The sequence below is a fragment of the Drosophila grimshawi genome, unplaced genomic scaffold (assembly GCF_018153295.1).
Source record: "Drosophila grimshawi isolate 15287-2541.00 unplaced genomic scaffold, ASM1815329v1 contig_1006, whole genome shotgun sequence".
Taxonomy (NCBI): Eukaryota; Metazoa; Arthropoda; class Insecta; order Diptera; family Drosophilidae; genus Drosophila; species Drosophila grimshawi.
In genome coordinates, this window is record NW_025062489.1 from 309,544 (window position 1) to 332,891 (window position 23,348).

The window sequence follows — 23,348 nt, forward strand, 5'->3', positions numbered from 1 at the left end:
TTTCCCACTTCTGAAACCCTTTTACATATATTACATACATACATATTTTTATTATTTCTACCATTTTTACATATTTCTGTTATTGATTTGTTATTTATGTTGGTCTGCAATTGGTTGTATGTGTGCCTGATGATACTCATTTGTACATCTGATCCGCATATTATTACATTGAGAACATGTTATGTAAGAACTCGCTTACCTAGAGGAGTTGTCGATGGAGGTATTCATTCAAGTCATATTTATGTTATGAATTGTTTACAATTTAATTTATGTTTTTGTTTTCTCTCTCGCAAGTTTTTTCACAATCATCCAAATTCCATTCAGGCAGTATATTTATTTCTAAAATACATCAGTTATATTTACAGCTAAGTTCAAAAAAAAATTCAGTTAATGTTCATTTTGTGTTCGTTTATGTTAGGTGTGTGATTATGCTAGCTCAATTTAGAGAGCTTGTCATTTTAACGGGGTTTAGAGTTGTTGATGGAATCCATCAGATGTGAGCTGTGCAATAAACATACAAAATAAGAGATGAAATATATATATGTAATATTCAACTATGTATCAATATCTGCGTATTTATAATCAAAAATTTGGTACTTCAAAGAAATATAAATTACTAATATGCATTTGCAGCATAAATATTTATACTGTTAAAAAATAATAATAATATCTGTGTTGAAAAGCAACAAAAATATCTCGACTCGATCTGCACGTTTATTGTTGTGATAAGTAGGTGTAATATTCTAATTTTAACAGCTCTTAAGAATTACAGTAAGTTTGGTCATCAGGATCCCTGCATTGTTGTTACTGATGGTTCAAGTTGTCGAAGTATCTTTTACAAATTGGTTGGCTAAAATTCCTCAACTGAACCCACCTACTGGTTGTAGCATCACAGTGGTCCGCAAGGTACCGATGCTAGCTAAGACTTCTACCCTAAACCTCGGACATGGTCTGTCCCATAGTCAAGTTCCTGGGAAAGGATGAAGTCATGGTTTCGAGGTAACGTGCTGGATAAAATAGGAAGCTGCAGCTTAACATCTCAGTATTTTCCTGTTCCATGGCCCACGATAGCTCGGGACCACCACCGGAAGAGATCACAACATCTCTCATCCTGAATTGCAAAAAGCACAAAATTAGCTACGTCATAGGCTGCGATGCCAATGCTCACCACTCCCAGTTTGGTAGCAATGACACAACTTGAGAGGTGAGTTACTTATAAGATTAATACTAAATACAAGCCTTATAGTCTGTAATAGGGGCAACGTTTATCATTACAAATCGCAAAAAAGTCATAGGCCTGACCCTTGCTTCACACGCCTTAAGTGATCAAATAATAGAACGGAAAGTGTCCGAGGACCACTCTCTCTCTGACCACATTGAATTTGAGCTTTAGTTGAGCCATCCAAAACCAGTAAGCTTCTTAAATCAGAAGAATGCAAACTGGGACATCTTTAAAAGAAAATGTCCAAAGACTTTCGCACACCTCTGTAGCGTTCCAGATATTTTCACGAGAGCATGTAATAATGCTGTTAAGGCAGCCTGCCTAGTAGGTCAGTAGGTCCAAGCCCAAGAAAAAACCTGTATGGTGGTCACCTCAACTTAGTGTTCTTCGACAAAGTTGTAGGTCTCTTTTCAATGCTGCGGAATCGCAAAATAATAATCTTCAATGGTCGCAATACAAGTTTAGTCTGGGGGAATACAAAAAAACCACCAGACAGTCAAAAAGGAAATCATGAAGAGATTTATGCACGGATATTCTATCAAAAACCACCCCTACACTATGTTATCTAAAGAAAGACGACTATTCATGGTCAGTCTCCAGTGCAGAGTTACTTATTCTCCTTAAGACACACTTCCTAGGATGCTCTGAACTGCCTTCGATGTACACACAAATGACTTGTGAAGAGATTACATCAATAAAACCTATTCTACATAAAGAAAATGTAGGATGGGGAATAAACAGCTTCAAGCCGTTTAAATCTCCACGTAGTAGCTCCAGTCAAATATAACTTTTATACCTAACGCTGGGAAACCATCACGTCGCCAAAGATTTGATCAATTTTTTCCATCAGTCTATCCTCCTTCATGTTAAAGACTCCAGAACGACTCATAAGTCTTTATCTCACAATCTTCATAGACTCAAAGCTTATCTCTGAGTCACAACATGTCTACAGGAAGGGCAGATCTACAGATACAGCCCTCCATTCCGTCGAGTATACCCTAATAGCTTTCCTAGACATTGAAGGTGTCTTCAACAATATCACCCCCCATCGATCATTTGAGCTCTGCTGGACATGGGAATTGACGCCAGATTAGTGGGATTGATTAATCAATTGCCCCCTTCAGAATTGTAAAGTCTACACTTGGATCGTCAACTCTCTCCAGATGACTTTGCGGGTCATCTTCAAAGGAAAGTACCTTCAAACTCTAATAACAAGTAAATTAAAAATACTGTCATCATGGGCGGTAAAATGTGGGCTAGGCGTGAATCCCACTAAAACTGAACTTTTTCTGTTCACAAAAAATTATAAAGTGCCTCCTCTGGTCCCACCCAGACTAAATAACGCAGTACTGAGAGTACAGTTAGCAACAGCGCTAACTTCCTAGAGCTGACACTAAATAGAAAAATAGGGTGGCACCTAAACACTCAGGTACGGGAAAAAAAAGGCGACAGTCGCTTTATACACGTGTAGGAAATCCGTTAGACTTAAATGGGGTATGTCCCCAAAAATGGTCCGACGGCTGTACACATATTTTATTAGACCTATCCTGTTATATGGGGCCTTGCCTAAAAATACAAACCACTCAAGAACAAGTTAACAAAGTTCAACGTATGGCCGAACTCTACATGTCAGGCAAAAGTACTAGCCATAAAAGAAGCTCTAATCTGCATAAAGACTCATAATAGAAGTCCATGCAATGTTAATATATATATTAACAGCCAAGCGGCTATAAAATCTATTTGTGCGATATCGGCAAACTCGACATCGGTAACAAGCCGTCGCAAATCTCTACATGAGATGGCTTAACAGAATGTTATCGGCCTATTATGGGTGCCTGGGCACTATAATATTGAAGGTAATTGCAAGGCTACCTACAGGCTCAAAATAAATGAAGATAAGGTCTAACTACACATGGCGAAATGCTAACTGCGGTCGCTTAACCCACCAAATGTGGCCAAGCATAAACGAAAAACATAGTTGAGAGCTGTATAATCTCAGTCGCATGAACTGTTCTGGCTGGAATACATGCAAACAAACTCCAGTTGCCCTACAAGGACTTCTGCAGAAGCTGTAAAGAAGAGCACGAGGAAGAATCTCCTGAGCACTTCTGCTTCTACCCTGCGCTTGGCAGGAAACGTTTCGCCACCTTAGACAGTTATTTCATACCCAATCTGTCAATGATGGCAAGCTTAGGACCAGCCAAGATAGCAAATTTTATAAATGCAATCGGAAAAATAATCTTATCAGTAATATACAACATAGAGCAAAAAAAAAAAAAAATAAGAAGTTGTTAGTTATAGTACTTAAAGATCATATAAATCAGAAAATAATTTGAATGATGCGAACTAAAATAGAGTAATGAATTTATATTAAATACAAAGGACACACACACACAAACTGAACACCGCTTAAAGCGAGACAGGGAATCAGGATCAAATAACCTTTTTGTGAGACGCGTCCATATTTTTCTTTATCGTAGACTGCTTCAGATTTCAACACTGTAATTATACCGTCCAAGGTACCACCGAGATCGTATGACGGCCGATGCTTAGTTAGGAGACGAACTCTGCCAAATTTAAGAGAACAATACAAAATTACCAGATAATCATAAATAGTGCTCTAGTCAAAAGTAACTGACATATAAAGAGATTTAGGCAGCAGATGTGCTGATTGGTCCCTCAACAAAATAAATATTTAATCAGATAACAACAAATTCGATATCAGTAGATTATGTGTGATTTTTTTTTCATTAAAATATCCAAAGTAGCTATAACAGTCTCCCGAGATAAACGGACTCTGTTGGGTTGGACGAGCAGAGTGGTAAGCGGATGTTATACGTACCCACAAGCAAAGTTCATCACCTAAATTGGGTATTTCACCAATCGGCGAGCCTATTGATATGTTGCTGTTGGTCGTGGTGGTGTTGGTGTCGGTGGTGATGATGGTTTTTGTTGTTGTTGCGGTGGTGGTGCTGGCTTGTTTGCTACTAGCTGGGCAGCTGCTAGCTGAACTGTTAAGTGTGTTGGGTGCAGCGGGCGGTGTCGAACCGTTGCGGAGTGTGGATGGCGTACTGATTTGTCGTAATGGTGAGGCTGGCGACGGTATGCGGTCTACAATATGCAATGCTCTGCGGTTGCCAACCGTTTCGATGGCCGACTTGAAACTGCAATCCGAAACGGGCGATTCTAAGCGGCGCAGCAGCTCCGGTGTCGTTTGGCGCGATGTGGGAGTGTACAGATCACGGACATCTTGGTCAGATTTTTGTATCTCCAATATGTCATCAGTTGATGTCACATCTTCTATGATGGCCAGCGCAAATGGAGATACTTCTCTTAACTCAATATGTCCAGGCACAGTTGCCGGCTTTTCCAGCTCCGGCGTCGGCTCTGGATCCGCAGCATTTAGTACAGGTTCAACAGGCTGCGGTTTTAGTTCGGACTGCAGCTGCTTACCCATGTGTTCTGCTTGCTCCTGATTCTCCTTAGGTGAAGATTGTTTCTCCATGGTTGACGACTTTTTCTCCTTAGCTGGCGATTTTTGATTCTTAATTGGCGATTTTGGCTCTTTATTAGAAGCATTTCGCATCGTAGATGAAGATTTCGGCTTCTTAGTGGTTGGCTCCTCTTTCATTGTATTAGCTTTTGTAGATTCTTCAGTGTCCTCCTCATCGCTCACTGTGGTGGTCGACGAGAACCGTTTCACGGGACTTGAAGTGCGAGCGCAACGCACACCTTCCGATTTGTTATCGGACACATCATTCGGCACTATAGGGAAAAGACTTTCTTTAGTGTGGACAGGCGGAACTTTCGACAACGCTTGAAACTTACCGATATACTCGACACCAGGTTCATTGCTAGCAGGCTCATCCTGACTGTCCTCGATGCACAGACTGGCTAAGCCTGTAACTGGAACGCATGTGGACTGACGTCTTTGCAATTTGGCTGACCTGCCGCCGTTGCAGGAGGATGGAGCACTCCGCTTGTTATGCGATAATTTAGTACGACTGAACTTTAGTGACATATTGTGCCCAAGGTTAATGTCTTCAAGAACATTACCAGTGGCATCGACTCGTTGCAGACGCGTCGGCACTGAATGGCACTTGTCGCCACCAGAAGTGGATGATGATTTACGCGGCTTGCTGCCTAATATCTCGACAGCTTCGCTGAACGAAACAGACTTGTTGTTTATTCGCTTCGGCAACGAGCTGTTGAAGTCCCTTATACGCTTCACCTTCACCACACAATTGAAGAAGCGGGCACCGTAGCGACGCACCATTTCTCTGCGGACAAATGGAGGCCGGATGTTGTTTGGGCTGCGAATTAGATTTGGCGGTGGTGTGTGGACTCGGTCCGATTGCTTGGAACTGATGGACAGCCTGGGTATCTCAATGTTAAAAGCAATGTGCACCTTGTTGCTCCTGTTCCTATTCCTGCTGTTCGGTTTCGGTGAATTAATCGCCGTTGAAGCTTCTGCAGACTTGCGGGGCCGGCCACGTTTATTTGATTTTTTTTTTGATATGGTTGCTGTTAGATGGTCAATCTTTGATTGGGTCAGGCGATTGATGCGCACAATGCACGGTTTAATGTGAAAAGGACCGATCTGTTGTTGATGCTTTGAAGGCAACGGCAATTCTGCAAACATTTTTTGTTGAGCCTTCGTCTTGAAAGGCATTGGCTGTGGCTGCTCATCCTCACCCGCTTTATCGGCATTAACGGTACCATTCCCATCATTGACATCGTCGTCGGCGTCGTCACCATCATCATCATCATTGCCATCAATCAAATTAGTCTCAATTGTCTTGGAATTGGACTTTTTACCCAGGCTCGATGTCATCTTTCCGACTGCTGTCGAATTTTTTACTAAATATTTTTGCCGCTTCTGCGTTTCTAATTTTTTGACTCACCCTGGCGCACCGACGGTTGTGTACTTCCAATCTCAATATCATCGTCCGACACTTCTGCAATTGTATTTATGATTCAATTATTTGAACTGTATGGTCGTGTCTTTTAACAAACATACCTGTTCCCTCAGATGAGGCCAGCAATAAGCATTTCGTCGTCGGATCTGTTTTAGCGCTATCAGCGATCTGCTTTATGGGTGTTTTCCTCTGACTGCTGCCTGTATATTCCCGTACAGCTTTCGGTGGCGGTGCATTTCGTACCATATCAAACAGATCCATTTTGTGTGCTGAGTCTGTGTGGGTGTTGAATGTGTGTGTTGTTCTCCGTGTGCAACAAGGGAATACGCCAAACCCACAATAACAAATGCTAAGCAATTGATCAATAAGTCTTGACTAAACTTTCTGCCGTCGAGCGCATTTGCGACTTACCTCAGCTTCAAAAACTAAATTTGACAAAAACTGATAAACAAAATAAAAAATAAATTAATCACGAATTTTTTCTTTACTAGATGTAAAACACAATTACCCAATTACATCCATACAAACATAGATATAAACCTGGCGATTTCTATCGGAATGAACGCTTTTCAATTCATTCACCTCAGTCACAATTGTCTTAAAACAAAAATTGATTGTGAACAACAGAAGCTAGCATAGATTTGCACTCTACTGGATGCACAGCGACGCCGTTTAGTAGTGATGTGAAATGAACAATCGATGCAAGAATTTAAGTAGCGCGATTTTTTCGGAATTAATTCGATAATAACTTTTGACCCGGCAATAATTAGTAATGAAATTACTTACTACATTTAACCTAAAATAAAAAATTTTAGCGCAAATTCAGACTCTATCATCTGACAGTGACGCCGCTCAGCAGTGAAATGAACCATCGATACATGAATTTAAGCAGCGTGATTTTTTTCGGAATTAATTCGATAATAACTTATGACACAGAAATAATTAGCAATTAAATGACTTACTACAGTCAATCTAAAAGAAAAAAAATTTAGCGCGAATCCAGACTCGACCATCTGACAGTGACGCCGTACAGCAGTGGAAAAAATCCATCGATAAATCGATATATGCACGGCTTATATCGGTATTACCCCGTTAATAATTCTCACCGGAACAACAGTTGTTAATCAAACGAAATAAGCCATATCCTTCAAACTGTTCAATCCCGAGTCTCTAACCAGCAATATTTTTTTGACAATTTACTTTTGTTGTAAATGGCGTGGAAAAATGAAGAGTTATCTTTATTATGCGCGGGTGCGTCCCTACTTGTTGAAGAATTGAGAGCAACTTTTTAACTTAGAAAAAAAAAAACGCAGAAAGAAAAAAAAACAATTCATGTGTGACCAGATTTTCGATAGTAATCGATATAGCGATACTTAAGTATTGATCGTTGCTGCGATATTCAAACATATTTCAACAACTTTAATGTCTATTTATATTTATATATTTCTTAGATTTTTTTTATTTTTTTTGTTGCTGTGTTTACGAATTTAGGGAATTGATTTCACCAGCGCTGGCCACTATCAATTACACTGGCACTGGCACGATCAGGAAATTGAATCGTTCGTATAGACTTGACTAGCGAAGAATCGAAACATCGATGCAGTTGCGCATATGACTTAAAAACCAAAAAATAAAAATATACAGTGCCTCTCAGTTCAACTGTAACAGCGCCTAGCAAAAAATTTAATTGCCTGCCATAAACTAATTATTCAATAATTTTCAAAAATTCCAAAGACCGATGGCAGGTACATATATTAACCACCTAAATGACTATATGATCCCCATAAACTGGGGTTTCCCCACCTGCTAGGTTGGGTTATGTAAAAAAGTACCTTAATTTATGGTCACATATTATTTGGAACAAGGGCGTTATGGACACCTGGGTGCCATAAAACCCGGTTTTTTTTACGTTTATGCAGTTGCGCATATGACTTAAAACCCAAAAAAAAAATATATATATATATATATTTATTTAAATATAAAAATTTAAATTAGTTATAAATTGGCATTTTTATTTACTTTCATTGTATAATTGGTTAATTGCAATAAATATTTTGTACAATTTGTTGGCGAATTTTTGCAAGCAGCAAGGCATTGTGCAAATAGCAATTGTTTGGATTTGATTTCGTTTACGTTTCATTTCTGAGGATAACACCGTCAGGACTAGCACAAAAAGTTTTGCCGGCTCAGCATATAAACATGTATATAATAAGTAGCAGTACATACAATAGCCATCTAAGCACATATAGAGAAAAAGAATACTTTGCGTCGACAGAGGCGAGTGGTAAATTACTTCATTAAATTGGGCAGCGAGATATTAAAAAAAAAACGGCTCTAAGTAAAAAAATAATAATAAAACAATTAAATACATTATAAAAGTACAAATATTTGCTGCATGCGAGCGCGTGAGCGCGTGTTTTTGTGTATGTGTGTGTGTGTGTGTATTTGTATATATTGCAGTCCAAAATTGTCATGTCCGGCGGCTACACTGTCATGGCACCCGCGCGGCTTTCTTAAATATACACCTTGAATGCACTCCAGCCGTGGAAGCACTTTGTGAATCGTCTCGACTCCTTGTTCTTCATAGTGAGGAAGAGCTTGCGTGGCCGCTCCGGCTGCTTGATGCGCATATGCTGTATGTAGACCTGAGCTGATTTGTATGCCAGCTTCACCTCCACCTCGCTGCAACGCGGCCCCATCCAAAGGAAGACATGCTCGCCATTGTCGAGTATCATAATATCGTCATCGGCCAGATCATCCTGACAGAAGTCCGCACACTTTTCGGCCACCGTATAATAGCCCCGCTCGTTGGAGCAGCGAAACAGTCGCGTATAGTTCATATATCCAGCATCCGTGTCGTATGGCTTGCGACCTCCGAGCGCTACCCAAAAGAAGTTCTCCGGCTCGTCGCCCTCGTTGAGTATCTGTTCGTGAATATAATTTATACATACATATATATTTATATAATGACATTAATTGTGATGGAGTTACTCACCTGCAGGCTAACCCAGGGACTGTTGAACATCTGTTCGGCAACCTCCTGGATCAGTTTTGCCTCCTCGTTGCATGCCTTACTGCCCAGCCAGACGTACACAATGCCCGAATGTGACTCGTCCTCCGTTTCGAATGGCACATGAAGTATATAGCTAATGGCGAGACGTATCATTAAAACACAAATCGAACCGGTTTATCAACTCCATTGTACTACGTAATACTAGTTGCTGAGATTTTACTTTTTTTTAAGCAGAAAATGATAATTGGCTTGAGGCGTATAGTTAACTGTCAACTATCATATTCTAAAGTTGTACAGAACAGAGATAATGAATTGAATTGCGTTCAGTGCAAGAAGAGCACTTTAAGTAGATAAATAGTTTTTTCCATTGGACTGACTCAGTTTTCAATTTTCATTAGTTGAAACGCTGATAAAATTAAATTACATAATTAAATTATTAGCAGGAATACGAGACGCCACATATATACTATATGTGTTTTTGGTTGGATAAAATGAGTGGAGCACAAATTACAAACATAAACCGAAAGGTAAAAGCAAAAGTGAACAACTCACCAGAATGCCGAGTTCAGATGCACTGCATCCGGCTGAATTTGTATGAGTCGTGTGGTTAAGGCGCCACCATTAGAACGTAAATGGAAGAACTCAACGGCTGGCTTGCCATCGGGCGTTAGGGATTTGTCCTTGCGCTTACCCGTGTGAATGATAAACTTGCGCTTGAAGTGCGACATAAATTTGAGGTTCTCCTGCTGTTGGAAGATACGCATCACCTCCAGCTCCTCACCGAACATGGCCTTGAACTTCTTTTGCAACGTAAATGTGAAAGTTAGCCAGCCCATGTTACCGGCATTGCGTCCCTGCCAGAAATACACAACACACTCGATCTCATCCTCGGGCGGCGCAGTCTGTGATTTGCTGTCCGCTTCCGCGTCGGGATTGGGATTGGAATCGGTGCCGTTTTGGCACCCATCGACATCGACCTCAACAGGTATGCAGTAGCGACAGAGGAACACATAGCATTCACCGGTATAGAAATGTCCCAGCTCCTCCTCTGGCAGGCGGACAAACTTTTTGTTCTCGAGCACAAATGCCTCCATCATCTCGAGATCGTAGTTCCATTCCTCCTCCAGCTGTTCAGCCTCGGCCTGTGGCATGGCGCTCTGGCGTGGCATGAACAGCGCAGCCAGATCTGTGCGTGTTTCCTGCTGGCGGGCCCACTGCGTCAAATTTGCGCCCGTCTTGGCAACCGATTTGGCTGTGCGGGTAAAATCAACAGCCATCACCTCATCCCAGCCGGGGAATTTGGTGCGAAAGATTTGCATTTCATTGCCCTCGCTGACGCGCATGACGAGCGCACATTCCGGCCGATCCAGCATATTGAAGAGCTCCCGGCTTAACTTGACGGCGGCGGCACGGACCAATCGTGTCGACTTCTTGCCAAACCAAACAAACAGATCCGTCTGGCAGTCAAGGATGTAGACGTGCTTGCTATTGAGCAGCGTATGGCTTAGCTTCTGTTCCGGCAGCTCCACCTGCGGCAGCTCCAAATAGCCCATGCCCAATTGCACCTGATAAAGACGCGGACGCACTGGCGCATAGTTCTCATCGATGTGCTCCTCTGGTGCTGGCAAATCGGCCACCTCCTCGGGCAGTATATCGAATGCGTCCCAGAATTCCTGACACTCCTCGCCCTGCAGATCAACGAGAATGTCGCATTTGTTTTTGCGCTCCGTCTTATTGATCTTCTCGGCCATTAGGCGCGCCTTGGAGTTGAGCGTGTTCTTCGAACGTTTGCCCAGCCAAATGTGGATGCGTGTGCCCACATCAAGGACAAAGGCGTGGCGCGGATCCAGCGATTGCAGCACCATAGCAACGGGCTCCAAATGTATGCTGGCTCCATACGCATGGACTAGATATAGCCGTGTTATGTGTATCATCTCTTCGATCGTAAAGAAACCCGTCGCAGTGCGTCCGCCCTCAATGTAAATGATCTCCGTGTCGAAGAGGGCGAGAAACTCATCGGATTCATCGCCCTGCTCCTCCCGTATGGTGCGACAACGGGCGCCTAAATAATTACGCAAGTTCACAGCATGGATGGCGGCACAGGCGCGCTTATCGAGAGTCGCTTCATTACCAATCCAGAAGTAGATCTCCCAGTTGAGTGTGTGCAGCTCATCGAATTGCGTTTTCAGGACAATGTAGCAGTCAGCCTCATAGAATTTACCATGCACCACATCCTCGATTTTGTTGGGTAGAAAGTTCTCAATCTCCCAGATGGTTAGACCCGGCTGTTGGCCATCGTCCTTTTCAAAGAATTTCGAATAGTCAAGTTGTGGCTTCTCCAACGATTCGTCCCAGCGCTTTGGTTTCAATGATTCCGTTGTCACTGCATCGCCATCACCCTTATTCTTATCCTTGGCGACATCCTTCATGCCCTTGAGCACCTTGGCCGCATCCTGCCCACCATCCTGACCATTTTCCGCACGCGGCCCACGACGCAATCGAATCTTTCGCGCTGTTGCATCCTTTGGCGTCGATGTGGCCGGCATTGAGGGCGGCACAACAGCACCAGCCAGACGCAGTTGCGTCTGCAGCGAGAAATCAATGTTATAGAACTCCAGACTGGTCGCCTTGCTCGCCTCACTCGGCTTCGGCGGCATCACCAGCTCCGGATTGTCACGCAAATCCAACTGATCCAGCCCCTCCAGCAAATGTATGGCATCCGGCAGTGTGATCAATCGATTGCTACTCAAATTCAACTGCTTGAGTGCTCCGCAACGGCAGAGTCCTTCGGGCACCATCTCTAGCAGATTGTTGGCCGCCGAGAAGCATTCAAGGGTGCCCAGCTTGCCAATGCCCGAAGGTATGCCCTCAAAGTTCAGTTTGTTATCATTAACAAAGAGGCGACGCAGCCGGGACAGCTTGCAGAGGGCGGCAGGCAGGGCGGCCAGCTGATTGCGGGACAAGTTGAGCGATTCGAGACGCTGCCAATGCTCGAGGTTGGCGCTCAGCTCGTTTATCTCATTGTCGCTGAGATTGAGGCGGACGAGGGTGACCACATTGTACACACAATCTGGCAACTTGGGCAGTGCATTGTGCGATAGATCCAGCTCGACAAGATTGGCCAAACTATCGATGCTGGTGGGGAAATTGAGCAGCGTGCGCTGCGTACTGCTCATGTTGAGTACCTCTAGACTCTGCAGCGATGGCAGCTGGCGCAGCTGGAATAACTCCAGCGGATTGTGCGACAAGTCCAGCGTCTTCAGATTTATCAATCGTCGCGTCTGCGGCGGCAGCGTTTCCAATCGATTGTACGACAGATCGAGAAACAGCAGATCAGTCAGATGGATGAAGAGAGGGGTGGGTATGTTTTCGATTTGATTGGAGCTCAGATTGAGCACAATCAAATTCTTGGCACGCTCCAGACCCTCGGGCACCACCTTCAATCGATTGTGCGATAAATCCAACGTGGTCAGCTCCTCCAAATGGAAGAGCTCGGGCGGTATTCCGCTGCTCTTTAAATGATTATGACGCAGATCCAATGAACGCAGGCACGTCAGTTCCGTTAGCTCGCCAAAGAGCTTCTCCAGCTGATTGTGATTCAAGGATAGGTGCTCCAATTTCTGCAGGTGGCCCAGCTCCTCGGGTATTTGATGGAGCTGTGTGTGGTCCAGTGTTAGCCACTGGACCCGAGACATTTGCCGCATCGAACTAGGGAATGTTTTCTGCAAAACAAACAAGCAAACCAACAAACAATTGCGGTGGTTAGATTTTTTTCTCCCTTTTTTGTTGTCGACAAATGTAAACAAAAGACAATAGCTGCGCTGCCTATGTCGCAGTCGCAGTGTGCCGTCAACGTCAGCAGCTGCAGCAGCTGAGCGTTTTGCACTGATGACAAATTCGCCATGAATGGTTAGATTTTTTGTGTACTTCCTGTTTAGAGCAGTAAGTGAAGCGCTAATGAGTCTGGGGTTGACCCGGTTGTGCAGCAGCTGCAGCGAGCAGCTAGCACTTAATTTAGCATTTGCATTTACATTCCGCATTTAGCCACATAACAACAACAACAACAATAGCAGCAGCTACAACCATACTTACGCTGAAATCATTTTTCGTAAAATCAACGCCGCGTACGAACGGTAAAACACTCATCCTGGTTATGCTGCGCACTCTGCGGTTGCTGCTGCTTCTTCGTCGGGAGTTGGGAATATCATAAAATTAACAACTTTGCGTCACGGACACGAAGAAAACGGCTGTGGGCCCCGTCCTTGTTATTGCTATGTCAATGAATAAGTGCCTGTGCCTATTCTAGTGATGGCAAAACTATCGATATTTATATCGACACCGTCGATCATTTCAACTCGTCATTTTTTCTAATACAGCAATAATTTGCGGTAGATTATTTTGGAATATATATCGATATTATGTTATTTAATTTGCATGTGCCATTGTGCAGTTTTTTGTTTTTCGTATTAAGTACTTGATTGATGTCTATCATATGTAGATATGTTGCCGTTGTGATAAAACGTATCTGAGTCAGAGAAATGCAGGATGATATCTCACTCGTGAAACACGTACTTATGCACGCCGTAACGGACCGATGTCAACAGGTCAGAAACAAATCAGCTAATCAGCGAAGAGTCAAATCTTCCTTTCGTACGTTGACAACATTGCAATTATCGAACAGGCAGTGATCAGTAATCATTAGCTGTATCAGACATCAAACCTTAAGTAAATGTACTTAGAAACAAGAATATAGTAAAAAGACTGTGTTCGAACCCTCAACTTTCAATAAATCCAATTAGATTGTGAGGCCAGTGTGTACATTTGTGTGGATTGTGATACCGATACTTTTGACTTAAGTAGGTACACACTGGTCGTGTGTGTTATTCTGAGGGGGTGGCAAAATGAGCAGTGTGTAGCGCAAGTGCGCGGAAAGGACTTCAGTCTCCTGTTATCCTGTAACTGCAAAGCGTGCCCTCTATGGCATATCAACATCGGTTGCATATTCTAGAGGGTGTGACCAAGTGAAGGTCCAAAAATTTTCATACTTTTCTCAGTCTTTGGAATGTGAAGTTCCTGCAGGACGTTTGTCTCGACAACGTTGCAAGTAGAAAAAAAATAGAAAATTAAATGCAAATAAAAATAAAATACATACACATTTGTAAAACAATTTAACTGGATTAAACACTAATCGAAATGCGAAAAGCTTGTGAAATAAAGTGCTACGCGGACTTTTAAAATCCCGTTTTGTCGCTTTGTGACAGGCAAAAATTAAAAAGTAAGCAGGATGCGAAAGTGAATGCGGCGAACGCCGAGCTTCAAGTCTTCAGCTTTGTTTGTTGTGAAAAATTGTGTACCCATTTGGTGAAAAAGGGAGTGTTTTCTTCTTTTTTTTTGTAAAGGGCTGCTCGGCGCTGGTAATCAAAAAGGCGACACGCCAAATAAATGCAAACTATTTGAATTAACTCAGTTAAATTATGTATGCACAAATATGTACTGTGTATGTGTGTGTATGTTGTGCACACACAAATACATCTAAATACTATGCAGGCTCTTCTATCGAGCAAGGCAGCAATATTATTCAAATCCCAAGCAGCAAAACTTAAATCTCAAATTCGTGGGCGGGTGCGTGTGTGTGTAAATTCCTGCTCGTGCCCTAAAAAAAAACTACTCTAAGCATGATGTACATATTTATTTATTTAAATATGTATATACATACATATATAAGTATATATATAGAGACACACACATGCGTAGTGGGCTTCTGGACTGCTGATGGATGCTTCAAGCAGAAACTGTCAAATGTTGCATTTGTCCCTTTTTGGGCTAAGGGCGTAAAAAGCCGCAACTACAACTTACTAAGCGCAAGATGCTACGCTGAGTTGAGTTAGCTGGTTGCATTTTGCTTCAGATGGTATTGACTGGGACGTTAGGCGGTGGCAGGGGCAGGGGTAAGCGCTGCAATTCCCTGTTTGTGGCACGAGCACAATGCGGGACCGAGCATAAGGAATAAGGAAACAGAGCAAACCTTTAATCAATAGATATATAAACACATACACACACACACACACACGTACAGAGAACCCAGGACCAGGAACAGGAAAAAGCAACTATAACGGGAGCAGCAGCAGAGGCAGCAGCAACAACAATGAAGCGCGCAAGTGGCTGAGAGAGCTTAGCGAGAGAGAATTAGTCGGAAATAGAGAGTGAGAGCAACAGTGATTGCACTGCAAGAGATAGAGAGAGAGAGAGAGGGAGCCTGGCCGTTACCTTTTGTACCGTTGCTCGTTCTCTTACTCGTACATGTACTCGTGCTCGTGTACTCGTATTTTGGCCCGTTTGCCATTTTTGTTGTCAGCCAGAGCAAGCACAAGGAAGAGGAAGCCAAGTGAACAAAATTGCTATTGCGCCGCAGCATCAATAACAGAGAGCACATCACCACGAACGGAGCGTGCGGGCCGAAGCTGCGATTTAAGGGTGCGTGTTTGTGCGCGCCTGTCTGCGTGTGTGTGTGGGTGTGCGTGCGTGCTTATGTGTGCTCGTAGGGAACTGTGTGAAAAAAATGGGAACAGGAACCAAGTACGAAAGCGTTGCACAAACAATTTTTAATTCAACTACTGTAACATGGCTCTTTTTGGGCTGCAATGCAACGCCCCACATGCTTATTTAAATTAAAAACAAATTCGTGCGTTGTGTATATATATATACAACGATCTGAATACCCAATCAATCACACTCTAATGTGTTGTTTAAAAAGTGAAATTGTGTACTAGCTTTGCTTGTGAAAAGGACAAAGTGCTCAAAGTCGACTCAAGTGAATCTTGTTTTAGGAACTTTCCCTCATTGTGAATAGTAATAATGTGATGAACGGGATAATGATATTTTTTTTTGTTACCACACTTGCAAAGTGCTTGAGGAATATTTGTGTTAAGAGCTTTTCGCTTTATCACAGCTAATAATATATATATATGCACATAATGTACGTGTGTGTATATATTGCATACACACACTACGCATTCAAGTTGCGTTCCATATTCATGCACACCCACACACACACACACACTCCACTGTGTATGTATGTTGGAGCGTGCCAAACCACACCTACAATTTTTGAATAAGCTTCAGCCTTGATTGCGTCGTGCACTAATTGTGTTTCCTTGCTGTCACAGTGTGCGACAATTTGATGTCAAGAGCTTAGAACTCTGTCCCCAGACCACGACGCACTACGACGACGACGACGGCGACGACCATCAGGAGCAGCGCACTCCACTCCGTTTCCATTTCCACCTAAAACCTCCGCAGCGCTACAATCGCTTTACAAACGCGGACCAGGACCTGTCAGTTAGTACGCATTAGACGCGCTCAATCCCATTACCAGGATGGGCGACTATCACGAGTTCACGGATCAATACAAAGTGCCGGTGATAGCCAAGCTACTGCACGCATTGCCTCACTACAACATCACGTTTCACAAAATCAACAGCACTTTCCGGCCCAATGATGAGATATATCTGGAGGTAAGCTCATCTAATCCTCACATGTCTCGTTCACATATTAACGAAAACTACCATAATTTTTAAGGGAAAACACTGTTCGATCTTCCGATGGAAGTTCCAAATTAGAATCGTAATTTTAAATTTCGCATTTCGAATTCTTAGGTGGGAGATTTTAGTCTTTTAAATTTGTTTAATTTTAGATGAAGAAATCATCATTCATTTTTAACTATGTAAATAAATATTAAATACACATAGGAAAAAGTTGTTGTTTCTTATTTGCATTAATGACCAGTTTATTGTAACTAATGATAACCGATTGACAGTATATGATCTTATATATTATATTATCTTATCGATACATTGTAAGTCAGTACATTTTGCGTTTAAGTACTCCCATATATTTGATTTAATATGCTACTGGCATCAATTTTAATATGCTTTATCCTCTCCTATTTATACACCCACAACTTTTTTTCGTTCACCATAGAGCCTGGGCATCCTGGGATCGGTACCGGCAGCTCTATTGATTGTCTCGCTGCTTGGACTGCTCTTCTATTTGATGACACGCTGCTGTGACCGCAAGCCACGTCCAGCGCACTCGATAACTAGCCTAAAGGTGGCCCTGTCCATCGTTACGGTGATGTGTTGTGCGGCGATTGGACTGGGTCTGTATGGGAATGATGATCTGCACAATGGGCTGCTGGAGGTGCTGACCGCTGGACGTAAAGTGGACAATTTGGTGACGACAATACGGAATCAGACGCACATACTCGAGAATACGCTGACCAACCGCATACGGCCACAGCTGGTGGAACTGGCGGATATCTTCGATCAGCCGGTCTCCAATCAGACAGCGCTGTCCAAGCTCTTCGTCTCACTGAACATTGTCCAAGGGAACGTGACGCTAGCCACGAATGCGGCTAGCGATATTCGACGACCGCTGATGAGCATCTCGATGACGCACTTCCTCACTGTGAGTATTTTTAGCTAACACTATTCGCTGGCACCCTAATCTTTATTGCACAAATGCCCAGCGCGGTGATCAATGGGAGCTGATACGATGGCCCGGCACTGTGGCAACTCTGGCACTGTTACTTGTCCTCTGTGCCGTGTTGCTGGTGGGCGTGGCACGGCATTCGCGCTGCGCCCTAATCCTGTTTAGCGTATGCGGCCTGCTGGCCGTCACTGGCTCCTGGCTAATGTCCGGCCTGTATTTGTCTTCATCGGTGGCGGTGGGTGATCTCTGCATTAGTCCAGCCGATTTTCTTGTGTCGACCGCACCCCGTGATCTGCCCACCAATGTTCTGCTGCACTACACCCAATGCGAGCCGGGACACACGAATCCATTTACGCAACGATTGCGCGAATCACAGAACTCGCTGAATAATGCACGCAGCGCAATGGCTACTGTCATGAAGATCTCCCTGGTGCTGTTCAAAAGCTCTGGTCTGCAACCGAAACTGGGCGCCGTAAATGCCGATCTCAACAGCAGCGAGCGATTGCTCACCCAGCTGACTGCTCTTGTCGACTGCAAGGCGGTCCATCATAATTTTCTTGCCGCTGCACGTGGCCTATGCGAGGGCGGACTGCTCGGATTGGTGCTGATGCTGATTGCCAGCTTCATAGCGGCCATTTTGCTGACGATCATGGTGTGGGTGGACTCGCACACATGGATCTATATACGCAAGCGCAACGACTATGCGCAGGTTGACGAGCCATCGTATATTTCGCATCCGGCGCCACAGAATCATCAACAGATGATGAATGCGGCACGCACTTTGCCGCGCAATCATAACGGGTAGGTGTTTTGTGATCCGGAGACTGATCTAATTGCAGCTTGGGCAAATTTCGCTCTCATTGCAGGCACTTCAGTCCACCGGTGATCAGCGGCTCACACACGTTGCAACATCCCAATAAGCGACAGCAGCATGAGATGATGGCCCACGCACACATCCAGCAGAACATGCGGGCTATGGGAACCCATACGCTAGGCAGACTGCCGTCGCACAATCACAGCCCCACCCACATGACTGGTAAGTGCCGTCAAGTTATCCAACCTCATCCAACCATCCACCAAATTCGTTAGTAGCACTATTAGCGTCACCAGCATCCTCCACACTTAATGTCTGTTTCTCTTCTATTCTGTCTCTGCGCGTTATCGATTGAGTGAAAACTTGAAGAGATATATATATATATATATATATATATATATATACATATCAAGTTCACACACTAAATATATATGTATATATAAGTAAATACTTTATGTACAAAGTTTTGACGCTTCATTTTATACATGCATATATTTCTTATTTTATTATTCAGAACTAGAAAATATGCTTTTGAAAAGTTTTCGTTTAAGCGAATCGATCAATAATTTTTACTTCTATATGTGTTAATCAAAATAACAATCATACAAAAACATTCAAAACTTACTATTTGAAAAGCTCAAAAATCTAGTTGACTCCAGAGCCAACATGTTAATCCGTAGTTGCAGCTATGTGATCAGAAAAACCATGTTCCATGTATAGCTTAAAGTTGATTAAAAACTATTTTTATTTTATTATTTTTTTTTTTAAAGAAATTTGTTTTTGTTTTTTTTTTATGGTTTTCATGCTCATTGGCCTCACTGTCATTCTATGCGTTCGACGCCATGTCAACTGCCACGATTCCGTCACATCCGTACCCGAATCCTGATCCGCCTTGCTAATTGTGTGTGTACATTTTATAGGTCCCAATAACGGTAAATATGCAACCCTAAGCAAACAATGCAAAACTTTGGAAGCCAATGACTTTTACTGAAAATCGTCGCCAGCCGCTGCCGTCGCCGCCGCCGCCGCCGCTTCCTCCGTTCCGCCCACTGCACAGGCCCAGGTGGCCCAGGCGCAGGCCCATGCTCATGCCCAGGCTCAGGCCCAGGCTCAGGCCCAGGCCCAGGCTCACTCTCAGCAACACCAGCAGCAGCAACAACAACAACAATTGGGTCCACAGCCAATATACTGCCATCATCCGCATCAGCATCCGCACGCGCATCCGCATACCCATCCTCATTCGCATTCCGCAGCAGTTGCCGCCGCCGTTCAGCACCAGCATGCCATCTACCATCAGCAGCAGGCGCAGGCCCAGGCCCAGGCTCAGGCCCAACAATATGGCACGTATACGACAGCTGCGGCGGCGCATCATGCGCAACAGCATCATATGCCGCCACCGGGTCAGAGTCAGATCTATCAGCAGATACCGGCACATTTGGCTGGCCAGTTGGCGCCTAATGGGAATCCACATTCAATTTATCAGCCGCTGGTAGCGGTTAGCCAGGGCTCTATTTATGTGTCCAATTTGGCGACAATGCGACGCCAGAATAGCCAGGGTGGTCCGCAAATACCCGCACATCATCATGCGGCATCGGTGCAATCGCAACCCCCCCCCAATCCCCATGCTCACCAACATCAGCAGCAGGCTTCACAGCAGCAGCAACAGCCGCCGCCGCCATCGCAACAGCAGCAACAACAGTTGTTGCAACATCAGCTTAAATCGCCACAGCAACAGCAGCAGCTGCAGCAGCAGTTGCAACAGCACCAGCAGCAGCCGGAGACGGAAGTGGTGCCTATTAGCACCACAATGGATACGGGCATTTATGACCGGGATAAGCAAATTTACAAATGCTCCACGCTGCGTCAAGGCGGAAAATTCGATCCCAAGTACAAGCCATCGATTTTGAATTGCCCACTGCCGGAGATACCCAAGGATGCGGAGCAGCCTAAAGTGGAGTCCATCTATCAGCAGCAGCAGCATCATCACCAGGCGCAAAACTACTCCAAGTAAGTACGCCATTAAATTTGTGCGCCGCCACAAACCTTCCGATTGCTTTGCTCTTTCTACAGAACACTGCAGCGACCACCAATGAAGTTGCCGCCACAAATGAAGGCCATACCGCCACCAAGGATTGGCACGCCCACATCACCACCACCGCCGTCAGCTCAGTCCGATTCGACACTGCTTAATGGGAGTGGCGGAGGAGGTGTTGGTGGTGTTGTCAATGATGATGCCACCCTGCCACCGCCACCACTGGAGGCTGCACAGACGCATCTAACTGGTAGCGTGGACGCCACGCCGCCCAAGTCACGCGTCCAAGCGGCAAACGGTAAGCCCGGCAATGGACTGGCTCTGCACAATGGCGGCTCTGCAACGGCAGCAGCTTCATCTACTGGCCCCGTCGGCATTCTCGATGATGATGACGATCTGCCGCCACCGCCGCCGGCGATAACTGATGAAAGCAACTATGCGGTAACCGAGCTATAAGATGGATATACCTATATAGCGAGAGAGTGTGCCACATCCACATATAGCATTTGAGTGTTCCTTGGTTCTTGATTTACATTACGAATCCTAATTCCTTTTCATGCATCCTACAACTTAAAGCTAGTCAAAAAAAAAAAAAAAAAAAAATAACAACAACGAAAATCGACAAACAAATGAAAAATGTAGAATTACTTTGAAACTGAATGAAAGACAACCCACTACTGGTCTTTTGTATACATATACTACAGACGAACATACACACACATGCTAACTCTTAAACAAACAGACACACCCATGCCCACATACATACATATGTATCTATGATATATACTTAACATATATACTATATACATTTAGTACGAATATTCTTTTTGATAATAGGGAATTTTGATTGTAACGATTTTTAAAAAATAACCAAGAGGAACCAAATGTGTTATACAACAACATCTTGTAATATACAGCGATATATTTAAATGTATGTACACATATGAAATGAGGAAACTGAGAAAATTGAATTTCGGCAACTGGAACCCTCTTCACAACCACCAGAAAACCACAAGAGCAAAAACAAAAGCAACAGCATTTAAATGTACGACAGTATGTATTATAGTTAAGAGGGCAACGTTTTTAGGCATTTTATCGAGTCAATTTTTGTTGTTGTTCTTTTTCTGTTTTTTAAATAAATGCATATAAAGAATGGTCGAAAGGCGAAAAGGTTACGTGTGGCACGAGTGGGGCATCGTCTGTGATGCTCGGACTTGTGGGATAATGGGTTGTGCGCCAGTTAAGATCCGGTTAGTTAAGCAGTTTAGTATAGCCATGCGATTTTATTGTACTTAAACGTAAGCTTAACAACAATGCATTTATTAAACATTTAAAAACTAAAACACTTAGCACATTCCGAGTGCGCATATACATACATAAATACTATACATACAATATACATATGTAGCTATACAAGTAACTGTATATTTAATAGCAGTAGCTAAACCAAAGTCAAAGCGTAGCCTAAAACAAAAAAGAAGAAAAAACAAAAAACAAATGAAAAGCAACCAACTGAGGTATACTCTTTCCCGAGTTAAGCTTTTGGGAGAGCGTGTGTGTGAACAGATAGCAATATGAATGAAATATAAGTACTGCCCCCACATTCGGCTGAGCCGAAGCAAACCGCAACCGAGAAGACATAAGACACAAAAACAAAATAAAACTATAAAGTTATATAAATGTACATGCATTTATACATATACATATATCGTGTGTATGGCCTTAAGCATATGAAACTGAATACGAAGAAATCGATGGGAATTATGCAGTTGTCAAACGCAATCCTTGTAAAGTTATTTAGGCAAGTTGTTAGTGGAATTCTATAAAAGACCAGTGTGACCAGAGGTCCGACAAAGGTCCATCAACTATAATGTCGCCTCAACACTTCCCGACAGGACAGAAAGTTGTTAATACAACAATAATATTAATAAAATAAAAATAAGACAACAATAAAAGAACAGCTAAGGATTTATTACTAGGCTACTACACTATATAGAGCACATCGAGAATGATCAATATATATATATATATATATATATTTATGAACAAAACCGACAGTAAAATGAAAACTGAAATCAGAAACCGAAACAATTTCGAAAACTTATTCGATAAATTTAAATTTTTAAGTATTAATGCATATGTACAGATCTGTAAAGTAACTTCAAACGAAACGACCTAATCAAGTTTTTTATTCACTTATATACAATTACGATACCATAATGTTATAAATTATTGAAAGATAAGGTACGAGAATAGCAGCCGCTTCCCATCCTCCCTTCCCCGTCGACTAAAGCCGAAAGGATGCAGTTTGTTATGTTCGGTTGGCCCGAGGATTGAATACCCTTGCAGTTATATTACATACATATTGCAGTTGCTAGATATAGTCAGCTGATTTTAAGCCATATCTTATCTTAACAGTGTAGAACTGTGTTAAAATTGTAATGATGAACATATTCCATGGAACAGTTCAATTTGTAATCGATTGTTAATATGGTAGTTATTGCATATGATATAATGTTCCTTTTCTTAATCATGTTTTTTTTTTTTTTTTTTTACCGTTTTTGGAAGGTATCTTTAAAAAGAGGATATTTTTTTTTTTAATTTTACAGGCGACAATCGCAATTCGATTCAATACAAATGTTTGTATGTAATTAACCAATTCTGCATACATAGGTGCCAAGTTCTATCAAGTTTTAAGGTTGAGATATTAGCTCGGCTCGTCGTACCGACCAATAAAGCATTTATTAAAATAATCTGCAAGGGTAGGATACGCTAAAATAATAATAAAATGAAAATACAAATAAATAGACTAAAGAAAAATAGCCACAGATTCTAAGAGATCTTTTGGTACAGAAATT

At 42.9% G+C, this 23,348-nt stretch overlaps 3 protein-coding genes across 9 annotated transcripts; 1 reads left to right on the forward strand and 2 right to left on the reverse strand.

Moving 5' to 3' along the window:
* Nucleotides 1-50: 50 nt before the first annotated feature.
* On the reverse strand, nucleotides 51-6,773 carry LOC6564831. 5 transcript variants are annotated; one of them, XR_006246722.1, is made up of 8 exons: nucleotides 6,650-6,773; nucleotides 6,553-6,582; nucleotides 6,243-6,490; nucleotides 6,127-6,180; nucleotides 5,051-6,067; nucleotides 4,065-4,987; nucleotides 3,665-3,789; nucleotides 51-501 (listed from the first exon to the last, which is right to left on the reverse strand). XR_006246722.1 is itself a non-coding variant. In XM_043215583.1 (8 exons), exons 3-8 carry the CDS (start codon nucleotides 6,400-6,402, stop codon nucleotides 469-471), a joined length of 2,124 nt encoding a protein of 707 aa, XP_043071518.1. In that variant the 5' UTR covers nucleotides 6,403-6,490; nucleotides 6,553-6,582; nucleotides 6,650-6,773; the 3' UTR covers nucleotides 51-468. The 5 variants fall into 5 exon arrangements, 4 of the variants coding, with proteins under 4 accessions (XP_043071518.1, XP_032594097.1, XP_032594096.1 ...); XM_043215583.1 differs by lacking the exon at nucleotides 3,665-3,789 and having other exon boundaries at nucleotides 5,051-5,854; nucleotides 5,918-6,067; XM_032738206.2 differs by lacking the exon at nucleotides 3,665-3,789 and having other exon boundaries at nucleotides 5,051-6,064.
* Nucleotides 6,774-8,507: 1,734 nt separating this feature from the next.
* LOC6564832 (protein flightless-1) lies at nucleotides 8,508-13,473 on the reverse strand. Its single transcript, XM_001990889.2, has 4 exons — nucleotides 13,247-13,473; nucleotides 9,707-12,876; nucleotides 9,137-9,287; nucleotides 8,508-9,065 (listed from the first exon to the last, which is right to left on the reverse strand). The coding sequence occupies exons 1-4, from the start codon at nucleotides 13,298-13,300 to the stop codon at nucleotides 8,655-8,657; spliced, it is 3,786 nt and encodes a 1,261-aa protein (XP_001990925.1). The 5' UTR covers nucleotides 13,301-13,473; the 3' UTR covers nucleotides 8,508-8,654.
* A 165-nt stretch (nucleotides 13,474-13,638) lies between these two features.
* LOC6565261 (protein tweety) lies at nucleotides 13,639-21,093 on the forward strand. Of its 3 annotated transcripts, none has more exons than XM_032737852.2 (8): nucleotides 13,705-13,758; nucleotides 16,321-16,668; nucleotides 17,135-17,620; nucleotides 17,682-18,445; nucleotides 18,511-18,680; nucleotides 19,379-19,390; nucleotides 19,463-20,465; nucleotides 20,529-21,076. In XM_032737852.2, exons 2-8 carry the CDS (start codon nucleotides 16,531-16,533, stop codon nucleotides 20,944-20,946), a joined length of 2,991 nt encoding a protein of 996 aa, XP_032593743.1. In that variant the 5' UTR covers nucleotides 13,705-13,758; nucleotides 16,321-16,530; the 3' UTR covers nucleotides 20,947-21,076. The 3 variants fall into 3 exon arrangements, with proteins under 3 accessions (XP_032593744.1, XP_032593743.1, XP_001990926.1); XM_001990890.2 differs by lacking the exon at nucleotides 13,705-13,758 and adding an exon at nucleotides 14,092-14,429 and having other exon boundaries at nucleotides 20,529-21,093; XM_032737853.2 differs by lacking the exon at nucleotides 16,321-16,668 and having other exon boundaries at nucleotides 13,639-13,758.
* Nucleotides 21,094-23,348: the final 2,255 nt, after the last annotated feature.